Here is a 20761-nt window from a genome sequence, read left to right on the forward strand (position 1 = left end):
AGGCAACGGGGATTTTGCATAACTCTAAATAGGTTGGTGCTGAAGGAACCCCTGTTGTGGACTCAGGAAAGGACCACTGGAACTGTGCTTACATGGATCCAACAATAAAGAACGCCTATAAAAGGAGCATACAGGACAATGGCTATTCAAGGTATGAAGGACCCCACCACCTGCCCACAGGTTTGGGTGTGGATTCTATTCCTTCCATTCTCCCCATGATTTGTTCCCTTCACAAAGTCTCAGTGTGTGGGGAAGGGTGATTTTGAATACTGCATATCAGTGTATGACAGCAATGACAATTGCTCCCAAACATCATCATAATAAATAATTCTGACCTATAAACAGCAAGATCCAGGATGAACTGGTTGTTTTCTTCATCATCTTTCAAAACGAAATGAAGTCTAGTAACAATGATAAAAAAACACCTTCAGAATAAATACAACTGATTTGTGTGAGCATACAGTTCCATAACTTTACATTCAACAGCTAGCATTTTTTAGATTAATACCAACATAATTTAGAAGATACTTCATATGGTCTTTTTAGAATCATCTACAGCTTCACTACATGAATGTTTGAACTGGGTTCTGTTTTATTTTTCAGGGTTTTTTTTTCTTCTTAACTGAAAACCTAATTAAAAGTAGAGTACAAGGTCAGTTTCATTAAAATCCAGGAACAGAGACATTTGCTGGTGAAAACTTTTCTAGTGTAGAAAATGTGGATATATCTGTGGCTTCATCTACACTATGAGCTAGGAGTGTAATTCCTCTGTGCCCGTACGCATGCTTGCACTAACTCGATGGCAGTGTAGCCACAGTGGCATGGGTAGTGGCAGCAGAGGCACGGCTTAGGGTCCTGAGCACAAACCCACGTGAAACTGTTGGGTACGTACATGGCACAACTAAGCTGTGCCTTTGCTGCAACTAGCCATGCTACGATGGCTATGCTGCTATTTAGACTCACGCTAGCTCAGATACACTGGCTTTCAGGTAATTGATGGGAAAAATTCAGCTCTTAAAAGTTTTAATAAATGGGTCTCTCAACTATAAAATGTATGTGCCCGTAATATTTGTTACCTTTTAGTCCTCTCTATTTCAATACGGTCAGACTGAGGAGGCTTTATGCCGCAGTGAGCTGTCTAGATTAGGAGTGCTTTTGAAGGGAAGGTGCAGAGAAAACGACTACAAAAGAATGATTCCAAATCTCCATGCCTTTTTTCCCATGAGCACTAGAGATATTTCCAGGTCTCTTTCCTATAAGGCAGATTCCCCCAACACTTGGAGAGCTGAAAAAGGAAGTGCAACATTCTCTTGATAGCAGCCGGTCTAGCAAAGAAACATCCTTCCTTTCTATGCAGGATGTAGCTATTTTTCTGGTAGATATTCAAAGACAACACTGAGGGAAGTCTGACTTTGCTTTACTAGGCTTCTGCAATGCAATGCAGAAGCCATGCTGGGGAGAGAATGTGCATTCCAAGTGCCTTGCTGTGAATGTATCTCCTATGTTCTTTTTGAAGTACCATTCACTACCAGGGGTGCAATGAGCACCGGAACTGTCACAGGCCCTGGTGTAGACCATGCAATATGGGGGTGGAAGCTCTTTGTGTGCTTCCCACACATCTGTGCAAATGCCTATCATAATCTGGCCCTATATACGTAAATCCACTGAATAAATTCCAATGCAGAAGACCTGTATGAATAGTACACCACTAGTAACTATTGACAACGCAAAACTCTGGGGCAACATTATTTCTAAAAGAATAGTGCTAGAGCTTTATTCTAAATGTCTGTACCTCTCAGAACCATAATTCAGTACTGTCAACACAAAATTTTAAGCTATTATAGACTTGTCTTTGCACAGAAAATTACTCTTTTTTTGTATTGCTGTCAACACATTTTTATAACAAAGTGGAGACATCAATACAAGGGTGAGCTTCTTCTGATATACTTGGAATAAACACCAATACTTCTGCCACTGCTATTCATTCCATTCATACCATGCAACATTAAAATGCCAGTTTCCAAATCCCTTAAATGTGCATGGCTTTAGATTGTCCTTCCAAAGATGTAACAACATTCTCTCCATACTAATCATCAAAAGCTATGTTAGCTTTGCTTTTTGCAGCTGACCTGGTCTTAGGAAAAGACACAAAGTATCATTCACCCCCAACATGGGAAAAACTTGTCTATGGGGTCAGGAAATATCCTGAGGTTCCCTTCATGGGGCTTCTTCATTCCCTCCAGAGGAGAGGAGAAAGAGATGGGAGCTGATGGGGACAGAGGCAATCTGTAGGGAACCTCTGTGCCGCCACTCTATTTCCTACCCCTCTCCCAATGAAAAGGCAGCACAGCTCCAATGGAACCATGCTGCAGTTGGCTCCTCACCTAGCTGATGCTTCTGGAAACATCTTCCAGAAAAGTTTCGATATCACATAATAACTATGTCAGCAATAAAATGTAGGTGAGTTTTCCCCCAGCTCCACTCTCTCCCCTGCTACTGAACCTGATTCTAATAGAGGGGCTTCCATCGCCCAGGTTTCCATCCCACCTACAAGTGGAGGCAATGATTTGGTCCAGAAACATTACTCTGATGTATTTTTTCTACATTTAAAGTGCCTGTTCATACAATTACCTTCAATGGTCAAACATAATTAACCCATTTCCACAAAAGGCAAGATCCCTACACCTCAGAAGGGAAAATAGTAAAATACCTGATATCTTTATAGATAAATAGTTCTTTAAATGTTAAAGAGCAAGTGGCTAAATATTTTTGAACTGATTGATAATTCATTAATTCCCTAACTTCAGGATATTGGTATAATTAACCTTGCATCCTCAACAGAACCAAAATATTGCACTGGATTTTAGGATTTGTCAGACCTGTTACATTATCACATATCTTCAGTTACACAGTCAACCCTATTATAAAAAGCAAAGTACTAGTTCACTCATTTAAAGTTATTATTTTTCCTCACATACTTTGGCTCATTCATATTCAGAACTTTTCCTTCTGCAGTGATCAAAGTCCTAGGTGGCTTCTCTTTCACTTTTTGCCCTCTTTAATTAAAAAAAAGAGAGAAAGAAAAGGAAACAAAGATTTATTATCACATTCTTATCCTTTTGTGAAGCAGCAAAGAAAGAATGAAGAGAAACATGGCAGCAAGTTCAATGTGATCTAGTTTTTTATTTTAAAATGACAAGCTCCTCTAGTAACAATACAGGTTATACAATGTGTCTTTTGCCCTAGAAAAGTTAGTTTAACCTGCCAGTAAAGGTGAGCAAATAATTTTCAGCAAACATGTTCTTTATTCATCGAGCTTAACTTCTTTTTCTTTTCACAGAATATCTGTGAGCAGATTACAATTTCCTCAGATTTGTCTGATGTGTATATTTATTTTTCCCAAAAATTTAGTTAATGGATTGATCTCAAATATTTGAAATGTAAGGTGGGCTGCTAGTTATGATTTTTCACATAGATCATGCAGTCTCATTACTATTATCTGCAGGCATTTCTGATGCAAATAGTAGTGCGTGTGAATTTAAAATTGGTTTTCCCAAATACTTATGCATGAACCTTTGAAATATGCTTCCTGGGAACATTTTGTGCTAGTCATACTTGACTACTCAAATGTTTGCAGGAAGTAAACATAAAAAGGGAATGAGTATGACCAAAGTGAATGCATGTAAATATTTGAACAATTATCTGGTGGTGGTGGTTCTGTGTGGGTTTGGGGTTTTTTTTGGCACATCTTTACTGTTTTCCTCTTTCTTCAAAGTTATCATAAGACATATCTATGATAAAATCGGGGTTACCTACAACCTTCCCTTCCCAATCCCACCTACGAGTAGTGAAACTGTACCTAGCCTTTTGATTAGTGCAATGAACAAGCCACCCCTTCAGTACTTTTGACCAAACCAATTCATCCTAAAAGAGTCTAGATCTCCATCATTAGTATTTTGCTTGATAATTTAAGATGCCTACATATTTAATGGTTATTTTTGTTGCTTTCAGCTAGAAATCTTAGTGATACAACAGGTAAGAATTTGATTCTCGCTCATGGAAAAAATCTAACTAGATTTTCTTTAAAAGTAACATGTTGCAAATATCACATTCTTTCTTAGTCCACAACTTGTCGATATTCACCTAGTTAATGTGGTTTACGTATAAAATGTAATGAATTAGTAAAAATCCAAAAGAAAATAGGAAGTTGTTTAAACTGCTTTGAGATACCTTGAAGTCACAGAGTAGCAGCCGTGTTAGTCTGTATCCGCAAAAAGAAGAACAGGAGGACTTGTGGCACCTTAGAGACTAACAAATTTATTAGAGCATAAGCTTTCGTGGACTACATGCATCCGAAGAAGTGGGCTGTAGTCCACGAAAGCTTATGCTCTAATAAATTTGTTAGTCTCTAAGGTGCCACAAGTCCTCCTGTTCTTCTTCTTGAAGTCACAATATCCCCCAATACTCCCTAGCTACGAGAATCTCCCCTCACAGTGTATATATGAGTGACTCTAGCCACTAGTGAAATGAAACATGACATTAGTTTAGGACAGGAAGGATTCATCATCTCATTGAAATTCCATGAGAAATTAAGAAAGGAAGAATATAATTATTCAAACTGGAATTTGGACTAGACACTGGAGTTAATACTCAAAAATGCCACTGGATTTGTAATGAGAAGTGGTCAGAACTTATTACTTCTCATCCAAAAGACTTAAAGCACCAGAAGAGTGCTTCTAACACTATCCTGGGGCATTGATTTAATATTAGCGCAGTAGGAAAAGTATTACCTAATGAACATCAACACCACTTTCTACAGAAGCTAAATTTTCCTTGGAGATCTCCCTAGTACTGACTAAACCCAACCATCTTTAGATTTTAGATGTGACAGCATCATAACCCAACGCAGCATTATTTCAAGTCTTAAATAAGTGATTATGATATCTTTCAATGAATATTAGTGTAAATACTGTAGCTGACATTTTCAAACCTGGATGCCTAAAGTTAGATTCCTAAATCTATATACAGACACCTAAATAAGTGGCCCAATTTTCAGAACAGCTGAGCACCCACAAGCCCCATGGAAATCATGGGGAGCTAAAGGTGCTCAGCTCATTTGAGAAGCAGGTCAATTTTGTTCAGGTACCTAAATATAAATTTAGGACCCTAACTTTGGGCACCCACCATTTTTGAAAATGTCGGCCTATAGCTATAAAATAAATCTAGTAAAATATCTATGCATTGGTTTCAGGTTATGTGGAGTTCCAGTGGCATCCTAAAAAACAAACAAACAAAAACTTAGATGACTTTTCACGGATCATGCATTAAGATTGTTCTCCTGACCCAAACAGCACATACAACATGCAGGATCTTGTTACTCGAGAACCAATTTTCATGGTGAGACGTGCATGGAATTTTGTAAGTCATATGGAAAAGATGCATGAAGTGCTCCTTCTGCAAAAATTCTGTAGAATGCTGTTGCACGCCCTCATAGTAAATGCTTTTAATAGCAGAAGTAAGCACTCAAGTGCAATGAAGATAGTATTAAGATGACTGAACACTGCACTTTTTAAAAACATAAACTGGGGCTGAATATAGAAACAACCAATTAAAATAAAAAAACTATTTGGAGGAAAAACAGTATCAGGTATCATGAATAATACAAAGAAACAAAAGTGAACAATGCACAGAGTAGACCGCATTTCATTTTGGTACAAGTGGGAATTAAGCACCCATCTCTCACTGGACTTTCAATGGGATTTGGGTGACTACCTGGACTTTATACCTTTGAAAATCTACCCCTTACCGAATTTAGGGCTTATGTAAAAACCAAGATACCTTATATTCTCTTTAACTCTCCGTTTTTCTTCAAGATGTCTGTGAGCTTCTAATCTAGACTCTGGAGTATAAGGTGTGGGCTCCTCCCAAAAAGCTCTGTCCTCTTCATCATCTTTATCTATTTTCCATTCTTGGTATTCCTTTTCTGTTTCTTTCTGCAGGTGGTTTTCTTTGTCTTCTAGAGGATCTGGGCTAGAAAAGAGTACACAGATCGGTATTCCTTGAAATGTGGAAAGAGTAGCAGTGCTTGGCAATGGATCCTGCAGCAATTTTGTCCTCACACCAATTTATATAGTAGTATAATTAATTATCAGAGAATCATAGAATATCAGGGTTGGAAGGGACCTCAGGAGGTCATCTAGTCCAACCCCCTGCTCAAAGCAGGACCAATCCCCAACTAAATCATCCCAGCCAGGGCTTTGTCAAGCCTGACCTTAAAAATCTCTAAAGAAGGAGATTCCACCACCTTCCTAAGTAATTCATTTCAGCGCTTCACCATCCTCCTAGTGAAAAAGTTTTTCCTAATATCCAACCTAAACCTCCCCCACTGCAACTTGAGACCGTTACTCCTTGTTCTGTTATCTGCTACCACTGAGAACAGTCTAGATCCATCCTCCTTGGAAACCCCTTTCAGGTAGTTGAAAGCAGCTATCAAATCCCCCCTCATTCTTCTCTTCTGCAGACTAAATAATCTCAGTTCCCTCAGCCTCTCTTCATAAGTCATGTGCTCCAGCCCCTAATCATTTTTGTTGTCCTCCACTGGACTCTTTCCAATTTTTCCAAATCCTTCTTGTAGTGTGGGGCCCAAAACTGGACACGGTACTCCAGATGAGGTCTCACCAATGCCGAACAGAGGGGAATGATCACGTCCCTCGATCTGCTAGCAATGCTCCAACTCATACAGCCCAAAATGCCGTTAGCCTTCTTGGCAACAAGGGCACACTGTTGACTCATATCCAGCTTCTCGTCCACTGTAACCCCTGGGTCCTTTTCTGCAGAACTGCTGCCTAGCCACTCGGTCCCTATTCTGTAGCAGTGCATAGGATTCTTCCGTCTTTGTCCTTGTTGAACCTCATCAGATTTCTTTTGGCCCAATCCTCTAATTTGTCTAGGTACCTCTGTATCCTATCCCTACCCTCCAGCATATCTACCACTCCTCCCAGTTTAGTGTCATCTACAAACTTGCTGAGGGTGCAATCCACACCATCCTCCAGATTAAGATATTGAACAAAACTGGCCCCAGGACTGACCCTTGGGGCACTCCGCTTGATACCGACGGCCAACTAGACATGGAGCCATTGATCACTACTCATTGAGCCCAATGATCTAGCCAGCTTTCTATCCACCTTATAGTCCATTCATCCAGCCCATAGTTCTTTAACTTGCTGGCAAGAATACTGTGGGAAACCGTCTCAAAAGCTTTGCTAAAGTCAAGGAGTAACACATCCACTGCTTTCCCCTCATCCACAGAGCCAGTTACTCTACCAATATCAGAATATTCCATAAGACTCAGGGTAGCTTACCTAACTGTTCTGTTTCATTTACATTTCTTGTTAATTTTCTTTGAAGTAGCTGGACTCAAAAATGGCAATATATGGTTCCATCTTGTCATCTTGACTTTTGCCCATGACTACACAGCAAGTCTATGGCAGACCAAGGAATAAAACACAGCTTTCCTAACATACAGTCCTGTGCTTAAACCATTAGATCTTCAGATTTCCTTCAATACTTCTCCATGACAATGCCAACATATGCACAGATACCGATTAAGTCAAAGACAAACATCAGACAACTATAAGCACCCTATATTGCATTAGTAATTCATTGGATGGGTCTTGCTGACTGATTTCTTAGATGAGAATCAATGACTCACTAGCTGAACCATATCAATCTTCTAACCCTAATTACATCAGATAGCTACAAAGGTGACATTACAGCAAAGATAACCTAGGAGGAGCATAATTCTTCAGTACAAAAAAAAAGCAGAGAACTTTAATAAAGTGCTAAAACAATAGAATAGCTCAAAAGAAAGAATGAAGAGCAGGAAATTTCCATTGGGAATGCAAATCCTCAGCTAGAATATGTCTCGTTCATCAAGAAAGAAATAGTCACCCAGATTCCACATTGATCTTATAGATAGCCTACTAATGACAGTTGTCTGAGGAGAGGGGTGAGAAGTACAGGAACTCCTCACTTAAAGTCGTCCTGATTAATGTTGTTTCGATGTTAAGTGGCCGATCAATTAGGGAACATGCTCATTTAAAGTTGTGAAATGCTCCCTTCTAACGTCGTTTGGCAGCTGCCTGTTTTGTCCACTGCTTGCAGGAAGAGCAGCCCGTTGCACTTGCAGCTAGCTGGTGGATTGGTTGGAACCATGGTGGACCAGCAGCCCCCCTATCAGCTCCCCACTCCCCTAAATTCCCTGTGCAGCAGCTGTCCTCCCCCTGCTGCCATGTGCTGCTCCTGCCCTCTGCCTTGGAGCTGCTCCCTAAGACTCCTACTTGCTGTACGGAGGGAGGGGGCTAATGTCAAGGTGTCTCTCCCTCCCCCCTGCTCCTGCACCCCACTTACCCCATCTTCCATAGAGCAGGGGGGACACATGATGGAGGGAGGGAGCTTCTAGGCAATAGCTGCCCTCTCAGGTCTCAGCAAGCTGATTTAATTAACAAGGCAGTGTACTTAAGCCTGGGGTCAGCTACTTAAAGGGGAAATGCGCATTTTTTCTCTCACACACAGGGTGTATGTCTCTGTCTGCCCTCCCTCCGTTCCTGCTGCCTTGTAGAGTGTTGTGAGAGTTAACCCTTGAGGGCTCAGTCAATTGCTAGTTCATTTAGCAGTAAGGCATTCCCTGGGAAATATCCCACCCTCTGACTCCTCCACCTCAACCAAGCTTCACAATCATCATCACTGTGTACCAGTATTAAATTGTTTGTTTAAAACTTATACTGCGTGTGTGTGAAGATAGATAGATAGATAGATAGATAGATAGATAGTCTTTTGTCTGGTGAAAAAATTTCCCTGGAACCTAACCCCCTCATTTACGTTAATTCTTATGGGGAAATTGGATTATCTTAACATCGTTTCACTTAAAGTCGCATTTTTCAGGAACATAACTACAACTTTAAGTGAGGAGTTCCTGTATGTGTAAATATATGAAGAAAAGGTGTTTGTTAAGTGTGACAGAAAGATAATGAGACACATGAGACGACAGACGAGACACATGAGAAGACTCAGGACAATGTTAAGAAAATGAAGGGGCGGGGGGAAACTGTGAATAAAAACAATATGAAGAAATAGGAATATTGTATGAGACAGGAAGTGTTCTTGGAGAGCAAATACTTGCAAAATGAAGCCATTACTTCATGGCAACTGTAGCCAAGCAATCTATTATGGCTTCAGCAGTGATAATCTTCTCTAGAGCTTAAACCACTATAACTTTGAGGACTTTTGGATCTATGAGAGGTGAACATTGAAGTTTTGACTGAATTAGCATTTATAAGCCCAAATTTCCATAATACTGTCTCCATGGAACACAAGATACTACTTTACTATCCATAGACAGGATGAATGGCAACTGGACTGCAATCATTCTTTTATAATGTTTCTCACTCTAAACAGGCTTTCCACCATCTGGATCCAGTGCAAATAATTTTAAAGCCACAAAGTAGACTGGGTTCAGGAAACAAAAATCTACAGGGTTTCCCAATCAAAAGATCCCCAAATCCTCTGTTCTGTTCTCTGATCAATTCTGCTCTCCTAATGTGGGGATCAATGCATGAAGAGGGTAGACTATTAGAGGTGAGATCAGCAATGAAGACAAACATACACAATTTAAAAAGCAGAATGTAAAAAAGTAATGTACCAAGCAGGGCAGGATTTCCACTTTGGGTGCCCCTAGGTGCAGAGGCTCAGAGCCTCCCTTCCCCCGCAGTGGCTTGGAGCTGCGGGGTGCCTCTGCCGCCCACGGCGGCTTGGAGCTCTAGGGTGACCAGATGTCCCGATTTTATAGGGACAGTCCCGATTTGGGGGGCTTTTTCTTATATAGGCTCCTATTATCCCCCACCCCTTGTCCCGATTTTTTTACACTTGCTATATGGTCACCCTATGGAGCTCCCACCCCGCTGCCTGCAGTGGCTGGGAGCTGTGGGGTACCCCCGCTACCTGGAGGCAGCCAGGAGCTTCCTGCAGCGGCTAGGAGCTCCTAATGACAGTGGGTGGTGGGGGAACCCTACCAGTTTTAACTTTTGGTGCCCCACTGCCAAGCACCCCTCCATCCACAGCCTCCCCACTGCCCAGTGCCCCCCACATAGTCCCACCACAACTTTCCAGTGCCCCACACAGACCCTCCACTGCCCAGGGCCCCAACACACACAGACCTCCTCCACCCCTACGAACCCCCACTGCCCAGAGCCCCCACACAAATGACCCCAGAGACTCACTCTCCTAAGCCCTGCCCCCTGGCTGCACTCACCGGCCCTGCTGGTAGGTGACTCTGTTCACCGGGCTGAGCAAGAAGTGCTCCAACAGGACCACATGGGGCGGTCTCCCCCTCAGCTGGCCTTGCCCCCTGCCGGGACCCGGGAGTGGCAAAATTTGAATTTTTATGCACCCCTAGAATGCCAGCATGCCTAGGCACGTGCCTACTGTGCCTAATGGGAAATCCGGCCCTGATACCAGGTAATTATTTCCTCAGGAAAATAAAGTCCTTATCAAAAACAGAAAAAAGAAGAGGACTGATATCAATTTACATACTTGATGTTGTTGATGTCTGTGTACCAACGTCCGTCAAATCCAGGTTTAGGTTTTATTTGTTTTTCTTTCTTCTTCTCCTGCTTTTCTTGTATTTTTTTTAGGGCCTCTTCTTTTTCTCTGGCCCTTTGGAGAAGGTAAACCTGTTCCTGGTCTCTAATTTGCTTCTCTACTTGTCGATAGTTCTGCAATGCCTGAATCCTCTCGGAACGTTCTATTTCTTTACTATCCAACCACTTCTCAAAAGAGCGAAAAAAAAACAAAAAACAAATAAAAAATATAAAATTGGCAAAAATTGAAAACCTCACACGCAAATCAATAAATCCATCAAGCATTGGGTTAATTTTGATTATATCAGCTTTAATATACAAATGGAGAATCTACAAGACTTGCAATAACTTCTTAGTATTATGTAAATTAGGCTACAGCAGAAACATTTAAGATTGTAATTAATACATTGTTCATGCTGTCAGAGTATCTTAACTGGATCAATGCATGTAGTATACGATTGAAAATACTGTAAACACTTGTATATGTGCTGACTTTCTGACATTTTAGGAAGGTTAAAGACTCCACTTATATATGATTCAGTAAGGCCTGGAGTGCCCAAACCTCATGTAGTAGAAGGGAATTGCCCCCAGAGAGATGCTGGTCTCCAGGGTGCTGGAAAAAGTGCTCAAGTTCTACAGTCAATAGAGTTTAAGCCTGGATGAGTTTCATCTTCAGCCATCTAGGGAGTTAGCTAGAAACATTATGAGGGACCAGCATCTAACTGCAGCATCTAACTGCGGCAAGTCTTCTGGTACTGTATATTTCTGTGTATCAAATACTGAGCTTATATGTGGATTGTAATGACTTTTCTCCCTGAAACTGTGGTTGTGGGTAAGGAGGTCTGCTTATATTTACGTTATCCTATCTGGGAGTCTATACCGTAATTCCTGCTGTTGCTTAGAGTACCCATCTCATATGTGGTGTGATCCAATTTACGTCAGTTATAATCTTTCTACTGACTTCAAAAGGGTTTTACAGAAGTTTTATATTTCTGGTACTATCAATCCAGCACTTTCCTCATGCATGAAAATCAGAAGTGGGCTGTAGTCCACGAAAGCTTATGCTCTAATAAATTTGTTAGTCTCTAAGGTGCCACAAGTACTCCTGTTCTTCTTTTTGCAGATAAAAATATACTGTTCTTTTACACAAAAATTAGAACCCTTTAGTATGTTTTCCCTCCTGAGAGTTAGAATTCTTTGAAAAGAAAAAACAAGACTTCATTCAAAGATCTCTGATAAAAACATAAAAGATAGCCAAAATATATGTTGGCTAAGCCATTATCATAACTGTGTTATTTATCAATATCAGTTCTTCTTTATGGAAGCATTTAATTTCCTATGGACAACAAGCAGGGCATTCCTATCACAAGCAGTAATTTTGTTTTGTATTAGTGTGTTCAGTGAACAATTCTGACTCCAAGCATTAAGGAGGAATGTATCACTTTTAGATACTTAATTGGATCCAAATCCATTAAAAAAAACATACTTTTAATTGATGAAGAGTTGCCACCACAAACTGTCTGTAACCTTCAAACTCAGTGCATGGATTCCCCACCAGAAAGAGTTCTTTAAGATGTATGTTATGTTTTAGGATTTCAATACTGGACAGTTCTCCAATGAAATTTGCTGTCAGGTCAAGTTTCTGCAGTTCTTCACATCCTGTATGGAAAAATATATTCTTATTCACCTTGCATATCATACACACACACACACACACACACACACACACACACACACACACACACACACACACAAACTTGTTACCTCTATCTCATTTACACAAATACACATACCATATGTTGTGTTTCAGAACCAGATTTGGGAGAATAATTCCTAACTAATAATTTTGATTTCTATCTACATTTGTTTCTTTCATATTTCATTTAGTTTCTTTTTAAAACAAATGTTTTACATGTGTGTGAAATGGCAGAAGTTTCAGTAAAAGTCACAATTCATGAAAAAAACTATAGAAAGTATTGCTAGTTGGATTACTATTAAATCTTTTTGTGGTACATTTATTCAGACTCACATTTAGAGATGGGTTGGTTGAGACTGGTTACAAAAGTCACACGACATTGGCTCTGGTTCCTTGATTGGATGAACCTGCTCAGTGAAGCCATTCTGACTCATTTTTTCAGAGGGAGAGGCTGAATTTTGTGTGCCCTAACTGAGGCAGTCAGAAAAAAGCTCCTAATGGCTGTGGCAAGGACCAGACCTATCAGTATCCTTTGAAGCTCTGCATAGTTTCTAATTTCAGAATGAACTGTTTAGTCCCAAAACACACACTCATGTACTTTCTTTGGATGGCAGGGCCAATTACAAATTATATTACTGTAAAATGTTACTCTTAGCTGATACTACTCATGTCTAAGAACAATGAGTCATATATATACACTCTAAGAAAAGTTGGACTTCTGTCACAACTTATGAATTCATTAATTGTCATGCATATTTTAACTTACTGACTTTCACTGGTATTTTGCTTGAGTGAGCTGATGTGAAAGTGCAATTGTTGGTGAACAGTTGAGCAAACTTCATTGAGACTGAAAAAAATCTTTATTGTAAATTGAAACTCTGGACTGTATAACAAAAAGTTCACAGGGAACACTACGGTGGCAAAGTGAACCAGAACAGCGTAATATCATACTCCTGGGGGAATTCTATGCCCAAAAATGCAAAATTCTGCACCAAAAATGCAAAATTCTGCATATTTTATTTGTCAAAATAATGCAGTATAATGACACCAGTTTCACTTATTTTGGTAATTTATTTAAACTACCATAAAGAAAAAAAATCACAATAACTGTTCAGTATTCCCTAAGTTACATGAAAGTTAAGTTACAAATACTTGGTAACTAAGACCCGGCATTCCAGTTATAATCCTGGATTTTTATTTAAATCACATTACTTTTATTTTGATGTTTGGTGTTCTGTAAAGTAGAATGTCACTTTAAATTGTTCAGACTTTCACACAAGAAAGTCATGCAGTTTTGCTAATCATTGTCCTGCATTTTTTTAAGTGGATAAGTAAAATAGATCCTGAGCTGTAATCTAACCCCGTTGTGCCTCTCTGGCAGAGGGAAAAAAGCAAGAAAGCCCATAGACTTTCCTAGCTGAGGATTCCATTACTGTCATTTACAGTAAGGCACCTTTACACCACTCTGGCAAGGTAAAGGAGCCTTAATTGACTAAGAATGGGAACATTAACTAACAATGGGCACATGAGCAGCCCGCCTGTTTAGCTGTTACCTTTCTGCTCTGCCTCAGGGACAGAGCCTGCTTCACACAGCCCTACGCCTCCAAGCCCAGGATGCAGCAACAGCGACGAGAGGGACAGAGTGAGGCTATGTCTACACTACCGCGGTAAGTCGACCTATGCTACGCAACTCCAGCCACGTGAATAACATAGCGAGAGTTGACGTCAGGGCTGGCTCCAGGCACCAGCTAAGGAAGCAAGTGCTTGGGGTGGCCAATACCAAGGGGCGGTACTCCGTCCGCTATTGGGGTGGCACCTCCAGGTCTTTGGCGGGAATTCGGCAGTGGGTCCCTCAGTCCCTCTCTTCCTCTTTGAGCTGCCGCCAAAGTGCCGTCGAAGAGGAAGAGAGGGAGTTAAGGACCCGCCGCCGAACTGCCGCCGAAGAATGGAGCGGCGCGATTGAGCTGCCGCCGAAGTGCTGCCGATTGGCTTTTTTTTTTTTTTTTTCCGCCGCTTGGAGCGGCAGAAAACCTGGAGCCAGCCCTGGTCGACGTACCTTAGGTCGAGTTACCGCGGGGTCTACACTGCGCGGGGTCGACAGGAGAAAATGTTCTTATGTTCTTCTTGTTGGGGGTAGAGTACAGGGGTCGACTGGAGAGTGATCTGCAGTCGATTTGGCGGGCCTTTACTAGACCTGCTAAATCGACCACCGGTGGATCGATATCAGAGTGTCGGTCTCGGCTGTAGTGTAGACCTGCCCTGAGTCTCTCTCACTCATTCACATGCAGGCGCCCAGTCCCACCCCCTTAACGATTCTCCATGGATGAACACATGCACGTCCAGCCTTCCACCTTTCCCCTGCGGTAATTGGCTCTCTGCTGCTGGCTGCACCCAGCAGATGTGCCTGGGTTGCCGCAGAAGGGGCATGTGTTCCCCACAGATTTCTTGGCTCCCCCATTTTTCTGCGGGGGAGCCAAAAAATCTGCAGAAGGTATGAATTCTGCACCCCCCGCAGGGTGCAGAATTCCCCCAGGAGTAAATATCAGTGGGAACTTCAAATCCCCAATGGACCATGAGGTTTCCTCCTCCACTGTTCTTGCTGATTACAATAAATATGGATGAAGCTAAATTATTTGAATTATATGTTAAAAAAAGTTCCCAGACTCCCCTTTCACCATGATCACCCCAGGACAGAATCACAACTCTCACTGTAAGAGTAAAAATATAAGCTCAGTTACTATGCTCATCATTATAACCAAATCTAAAGAGGGCAACTAATATTTCCTTGTAAATCTGTTATTTGACAAGCATTTTGAGTGTGATGGAGCTGGAAGAGAATAAACAACTCAATAATGATTTATTAAGGGATTTAAATATGCAAAAATTTTGCCTACTTCCAAAGGTTCTGATTTGTAAGTAAATGACATATCACATTAATAAATATTACAACTTGATAGAGGAGCTTAAAATTTACAGGAATAAAATAGATACAAGTTTCTGAACAAACTGCTAAACATGTAATTTACTACCTATTTCTTTAATTTTTCCAGACATCTCTTTAACCTATTCGAGAAACTTTGTTTGTTTCCATTTGTTTAATCTTTTAAGCTATCCTCCTGTTCCAGTTTGTTGATTTTTTTCCTCAGAAGACAGAACCTGAAATCTTCACATCCCTTTGTCACTTTATCCTTTTCATAAAAGATGACCATACTATAGTGACTGGACTACTGGAAATCAATACAGGGAAGAACTCAAGATAGAAGTGATTCTACTGATAAGGGATGTATTTATAGGCAATTTTATGACTTAGAATTTGATCTTGCAAGATGCGGAATATCATCAGTGCCCAATGAGGTTAATGGAGTAGAGACATGTGATCTGGGAAATGACTATCCTTAAATTAGTACAGGTGGGGATAAGACAGACCAAATGTTTATGTAATAATGGAAAAGAATCTCCTGAAATGCTCCATAAACCACTCCACAGGGAAAAGGCCACCATATATGGTCAATAAGCATGGAAGTCCTACCTCTGTGAGACTCAGTTGACTGCTGAAGTAAAGAAGTCTGCTGAGACGATAAAGCCTTTTAAAGCCTATGTCGGACTTTTCAAAGGATTTAAAAAGCTACATTGCTATAATTATTCTGTTTCAGTAATATATTTATCTTTTTGGCAAGCACATACCAATACCATATGGGTGACCCAAATTCAGGAATGGTTTTTGAATTCCCTCTGTGCAGGATATTAAAGACTAAAGCTGTCACAATTGCCTACTTTGGAAAAGGGGTGCAAGGAAGAGTGAAAGCTGAAATGTTTTAGTGAACCTCTGCAAAGACATGAACAGAAACTATTGTTTGCTATAGGTAAGTACCATATGTACTAGCTACTTGTAACAACATACAAAAAATGCACAAAATGCATGTCTGAGTAACTACAAATTACCTTAGTTGGTGGGTATATTTGATAATCTACATTCTCCTTTACTTTCATACTCCACACTTATGCTTTAATATGAAAAGGGAAAAGATTGTATTAAAAAACTTACCTTCCAAATTTTCAATTCTTTCAATGTTGTTCAAAGCTAAATTTAAATATTCAAGCTTCTTTAGTTTGCTTACATTTTCTGCAATAAACATATATATTTTATTTCAATTCTATCCACAAGGAAAGGCATAACATTTTTAACTCTGTTTTATTGTTTAATTTATTTCTGAAACAAATTAAATTATGTGCAAAGTGGGAGATTCACAACAGAATAAATATAAAAATATAGCAAATATTAACATGTTAATGCACAGAAAGTAATTGCTTTGGACAGAAAACAAAACATTTATCCTGGAGAGTGTAATAAAAATCAAATAGCAAAGACAATGAACACAGACATCTATTCGGCTGTTTAATCATTCGAAGATTAAAGGCTTGGTCCAAAGGCCCACTGAAACGATGGAAAGATTCCCACTCACTTCAATAAACTATGGATCAGGCCCGTACTGCCCACTCCTGCTCTCTGAAATTAGTGGGAGTTTTGTCATTGACTTCAATGGGCACAAGAGTGGCCCCCTTAATCTATATGTATACAGGCGAGTCTCATCTTACACTGGGGTTACGTTCCACGGTTAGTGCGTAAAGCGAAAACCGCGTATAGTTAAAATTACATTGAATTGAATGGCGGGCGGAATCGCTCACACTACAGGTACAGTATTAAAATTGTTATTTTTCTCTGTTTTTGTTTTTTGTTTTTGCCGACTGCATAAAGCTGAAATCGCGCATGTTAAATGCGTGTAAGATGCAACAGACCTGTATACTTTTAGGATGTTTCTTGTTTGTAGGCTTTGAAAGATTAATATAACCCACTTTGAGAATGCAGAAGTCCATATTATACCATACCCGGAGAATTAAGATTGTTTGTAAATAATTCCTAGGCCTGCCCCTTAGGTAATGTAACCATGATTACCTTCCCATTTAGGTTTTGTTCATAAAACGGCATGACAACAGACTGCCAAGAAACTGGTCTGGGAAGCTGCCTTTTGCCATTTCTTTTGTGGCATCTCAACTTTCTGAACTGGCTACACTTGATGCTTCCAAAGCTCTTTATTTAGATCTGTGATGCTGTGGGCTATGGGTGAGGAAGTTAGGACTCATGGAATGAGATTTTCTCTTGGGATTAAGTTTGTGTGCATAACTAAACAGTAGTGACCATTTACAGATACTCACAGACACCTACTAGCCATTTCCTTTTGTGAATGTACCAATGACCTGGAAACAAATCAGTCACAAGAACATACAATTTTGCTAAAAATAATAATGGTGAACGCAATAGCAATTATATTCAAAGTAGGCTGCTTGTCCTCCATGACACTAGAAACTAAACTTGCAAAAAGCACAGTCATTTTGTAAAGCAAAAGGTCTAGTCATTTCACTAATGTGTTTTGTAGTTGCTGTACTTGGTCATTTGATAAAATATGTACTGAAGTAAGTTAATTGTTTATCTACGGAAAATTCTACATCTCACAGTGCATTAGCTGGCTTTTATTATGTAGGATGCTTGTGTGGTTGCAGATTTAGCTTCAAAACCTTCTCAAGTAATTTAGCAAAACTAGTTTGAAATAGGACAGCTTATTTCACACATTATATGGGGACCTGCCATGGAGTAAGAAGATGAAGAAATTTCATTTTAATGTTTCTACTAGAATCTACAGGAGAACTAGCCTGAATAAGTACTTCTAGAATTGTTTAATGTGATAGTGATTCAGGAAGCTGAGATGCTACCCAGGAAGTGGAGAAAGGAGCTCAGACATGTAATGCTGATGGCAATAGATTCCTAGCACATGTCCAGACAGATGGTGCTCAGAAAGAAGTATAGCTTTATGAGTTTAAGAACAAAAGCTGAAGAACCAGGGGGGAAATAGAATTATAGCATCCTGCTGACCTGGAGATGATCATTCTTTGTGTCAAAAGCATTCACAGCACAGATGCCAAGATTTCAAGGCCATATCTGAGAATCTTTCCTTGACTCTAAATGAAGTCCCATTTAGGTGAGAGAAGTTGTAACAGCCCTCGAGACTCTAGAGACTTTTTTTTGCAGCAAAGTACTTTGTAATCTCTGTAAGTCATTTGTATTGCCTAGCATGTCCTTTTAAAACAGCAGAGTACTGCATTTCACTGAGCACACTATGTGCAGGAAAGAGACTCTGTCTGAGTTCACAGAAGAGAATGGAGCAGAGAGTTTTTTTGTAAAATAATCCTACAAAGAAGTAAACTAGACAGAGGAGGCACAGGAGAAGGTGTTATGTTGTTTCCTTTGAGGCAAAAAACAAACTTCATGAACATGGTGTCCAAGAATCATCCCTGATAGATTGTGACAATGTGGCAGAAATGGATGAATGAAGAAAGCAAGTAAGATAATTTTTTCTAATTTATTTCGCCCCCCCCCCCAAGATACTAAGCCAAATTTATCCCAGGTGTAATTCTGCTGAAAAAAACTGTTACAACAGGGATGAATTTAACTCAGTAGATTCAACAATTTTGCCATCATGTGTTGCTCCTCCTGCTGAGCAAATCCAAAGATAGTACAGACTGCTAGTCAAGCAATAGAGTATCCCATAAGTCCTTTTCCCCCTTGCTGGGCATTCCCCAAATGAGCTTCCAAGATAACTAATCAAGATAAATTAACAACCTGGGTCCCAGAACATGGTTCTTTTCTCCACAAATAACTGCAATTAGGAGGTCAGCCAAATACATCTTTGTCCTATGAGAATGTCTGGCAATCCTTACTTGTGGGAAATAACAGTGATAATGCCAGATACAAGAGAGGGAAAGAGGAAACGAAATAGAGCAGTAAATAAACTTTACCACACCAATCCCAGAAAGAGGGAAAGAAAAAGACAAAAGCCATGGCTTTTTAATATATATGTCATACGTATCATAGGTCTACAACATCTTGAGTACCTCTAGCTGAAAGTTGCATCCAATTAAGTCATAAAATCCACCCTGTAATGTCTAAAAATGTATGTAAGCCGAACCATTTAGCTGTCATGCATATTTTCCCTGCAGTAATAGGTCTAATAGGACCCTCTGAAGACACTACTTTGTTGTGATTTCAGATACCAATCATAGTGAATGAGGACAATTTTTCAACTCCTTCTTCAAGTAATTCCCTTGTCCTATCCAGCTTCAGCCTGCAGCTTATGTCTTGGCACCGAAACATTTGTGTGATGGCACTAACTGCATCTGTTGAGAAAATGTGAAGTTGGGTGTCATCAACATATTAATGGTGTTGGAGCCCATGGCATCTCATGAACTCTTCCATATATGCGTGTTGAAGACCAGAGAAACAAGACTGTTCCCTGAAGCACTGAATGATTGGCCAGTTACACCACCAATTCTAATATGTCTTTCATGCTGCTCATTATCACCTTACTCTACTTAAGGTTGAAGTTGGATCTAACAGTATAAGCAATAAGGTTATGTCCATAGCCAAACGATTATCCATGAACTCCGCCACAGCCATCCTCATGGCTTGTTATAAAGCCTAACTTAGGCCTTGTCTACACTACAATATTAAATCGACCTAAGTTAGGTCAATGTACAGTAATTACTACTGCAGTAATTACTACTGTGGTTCACGTTCACACTACGTCCCCTCTGTTGGTGGTCCCCTCTTACCAGGAGCGCGTTCACTGACTTAACTGTGTGGGGCATTTTGGGGTACTAACAGCTGGAGAGCCCTTCGCTGCTCCGGGGCTGACAGCCCTGGCTCTCCATCCCCACCAGCAGAGCTGACAGCCAACAGGCAACATAAGTAATGCAGTGTCTGCACAGACACTGTGTCACCCTACATCAACCTAAGTGCTATGCCTCTCATGGAGGTGAAGTTATTAGGTCGATGTAGTGGACAACTTACACAGGCGGGAGTAACACTGTAGTGTAGACACTTACAGAGTTAGGTCAACGTAAGGCAACTAACTCTGTAGTGTAGACCAAGCCTGAGATGAGTCCAGAACGTAAACAAGGTCAGGTGTTAGAATTTACTCATCACCACATTGGTGATTTTCACTTAGGAAAGAGAGGTTTGAAACACTATGGTAGCTGGCAAGTTCACTGGCCAAGAGCATTGGTTTCTTGAGAAACAACTAGATGTGTTTTGCGGTGCTGGACAGGTTGTGTCTCTGATGATTTTGGTCCGTAGTCACGTGGACGTTTCACCTCTTTCATGTGCTAGGTAAGTAACGCTTAAAGCTGTAGTTCAAAGGAGGCTGAGTGACATCAAGAATTAGCATTGGCAAGCAAAATCCATGGAGATCCATAACTTTGCTGATCAACATGATATGAGAAGCTTTTTTCTAGCAAAGAAAGCCATCTATGGGCCAAGCTCAAGCGGCACAACCACTCTGCAATCTCAGGAAAGATCCAGTCTTCTTAGAGACAA

The 20761-nt window shown here is 40.4% G+C and overlaps 1 protein-coding gene across 7 annotated transcripts in view; it reads right to left on the reverse strand.

The window, feature by feature from the left end:
- DNAAF11 (dynein axonemal assembly factor 11) overlaps positions 1-20761 on the reverse strand; it is a 55794-nt gene that overhangs the window by 21433 nt on the left and 13600 nt on the right. For 4 of the 7 annotated variants that reach the window (XM_065586172.1, XM_065586170.1, XM_065586169.1 and 1 more), the window contains 6 exons: positions 16379-16456; positions 12124-12296; positions 10591-10823; positions 5839-6030; positions 2979-3056; positions 336-401 (listed from right to left, as the gene is read on the reverse strand). In XM_065586172.1, the coding sequence (XP_065442244.1) occupies positions 336-401; positions 2979-3056; positions 5839-6030; positions 10591-10823; positions 12124-12296; positions 16379-16456 (820 nt within the window). The remainder of the gene's footprint in view (positions 1-335; positions 402-2978; positions 3057-5838; positions 6031-10590; positions 10824-12123; positions 12297-16378; positions 16457-20761) is intronic. The other 3 variants (XM_065586173.1, XM_065586171.1, XM_065586168.1) reach the window with 2 other exon arrangements.

Source organism: Chrysemys picta, chromosome 2 (genome assembly GCF_011386835.1).
Source record: "Chrysemys picta bellii isolate R12L10 chromosome 2, ASM1138683v2, whole genome shotgun sequence".
NCBI classification, from domain to species: domain Eukaryota; kingdom Metazoa; phylum Chordata; order Testudines; family Emydidae; genus Chrysemys; species Chrysemys picta.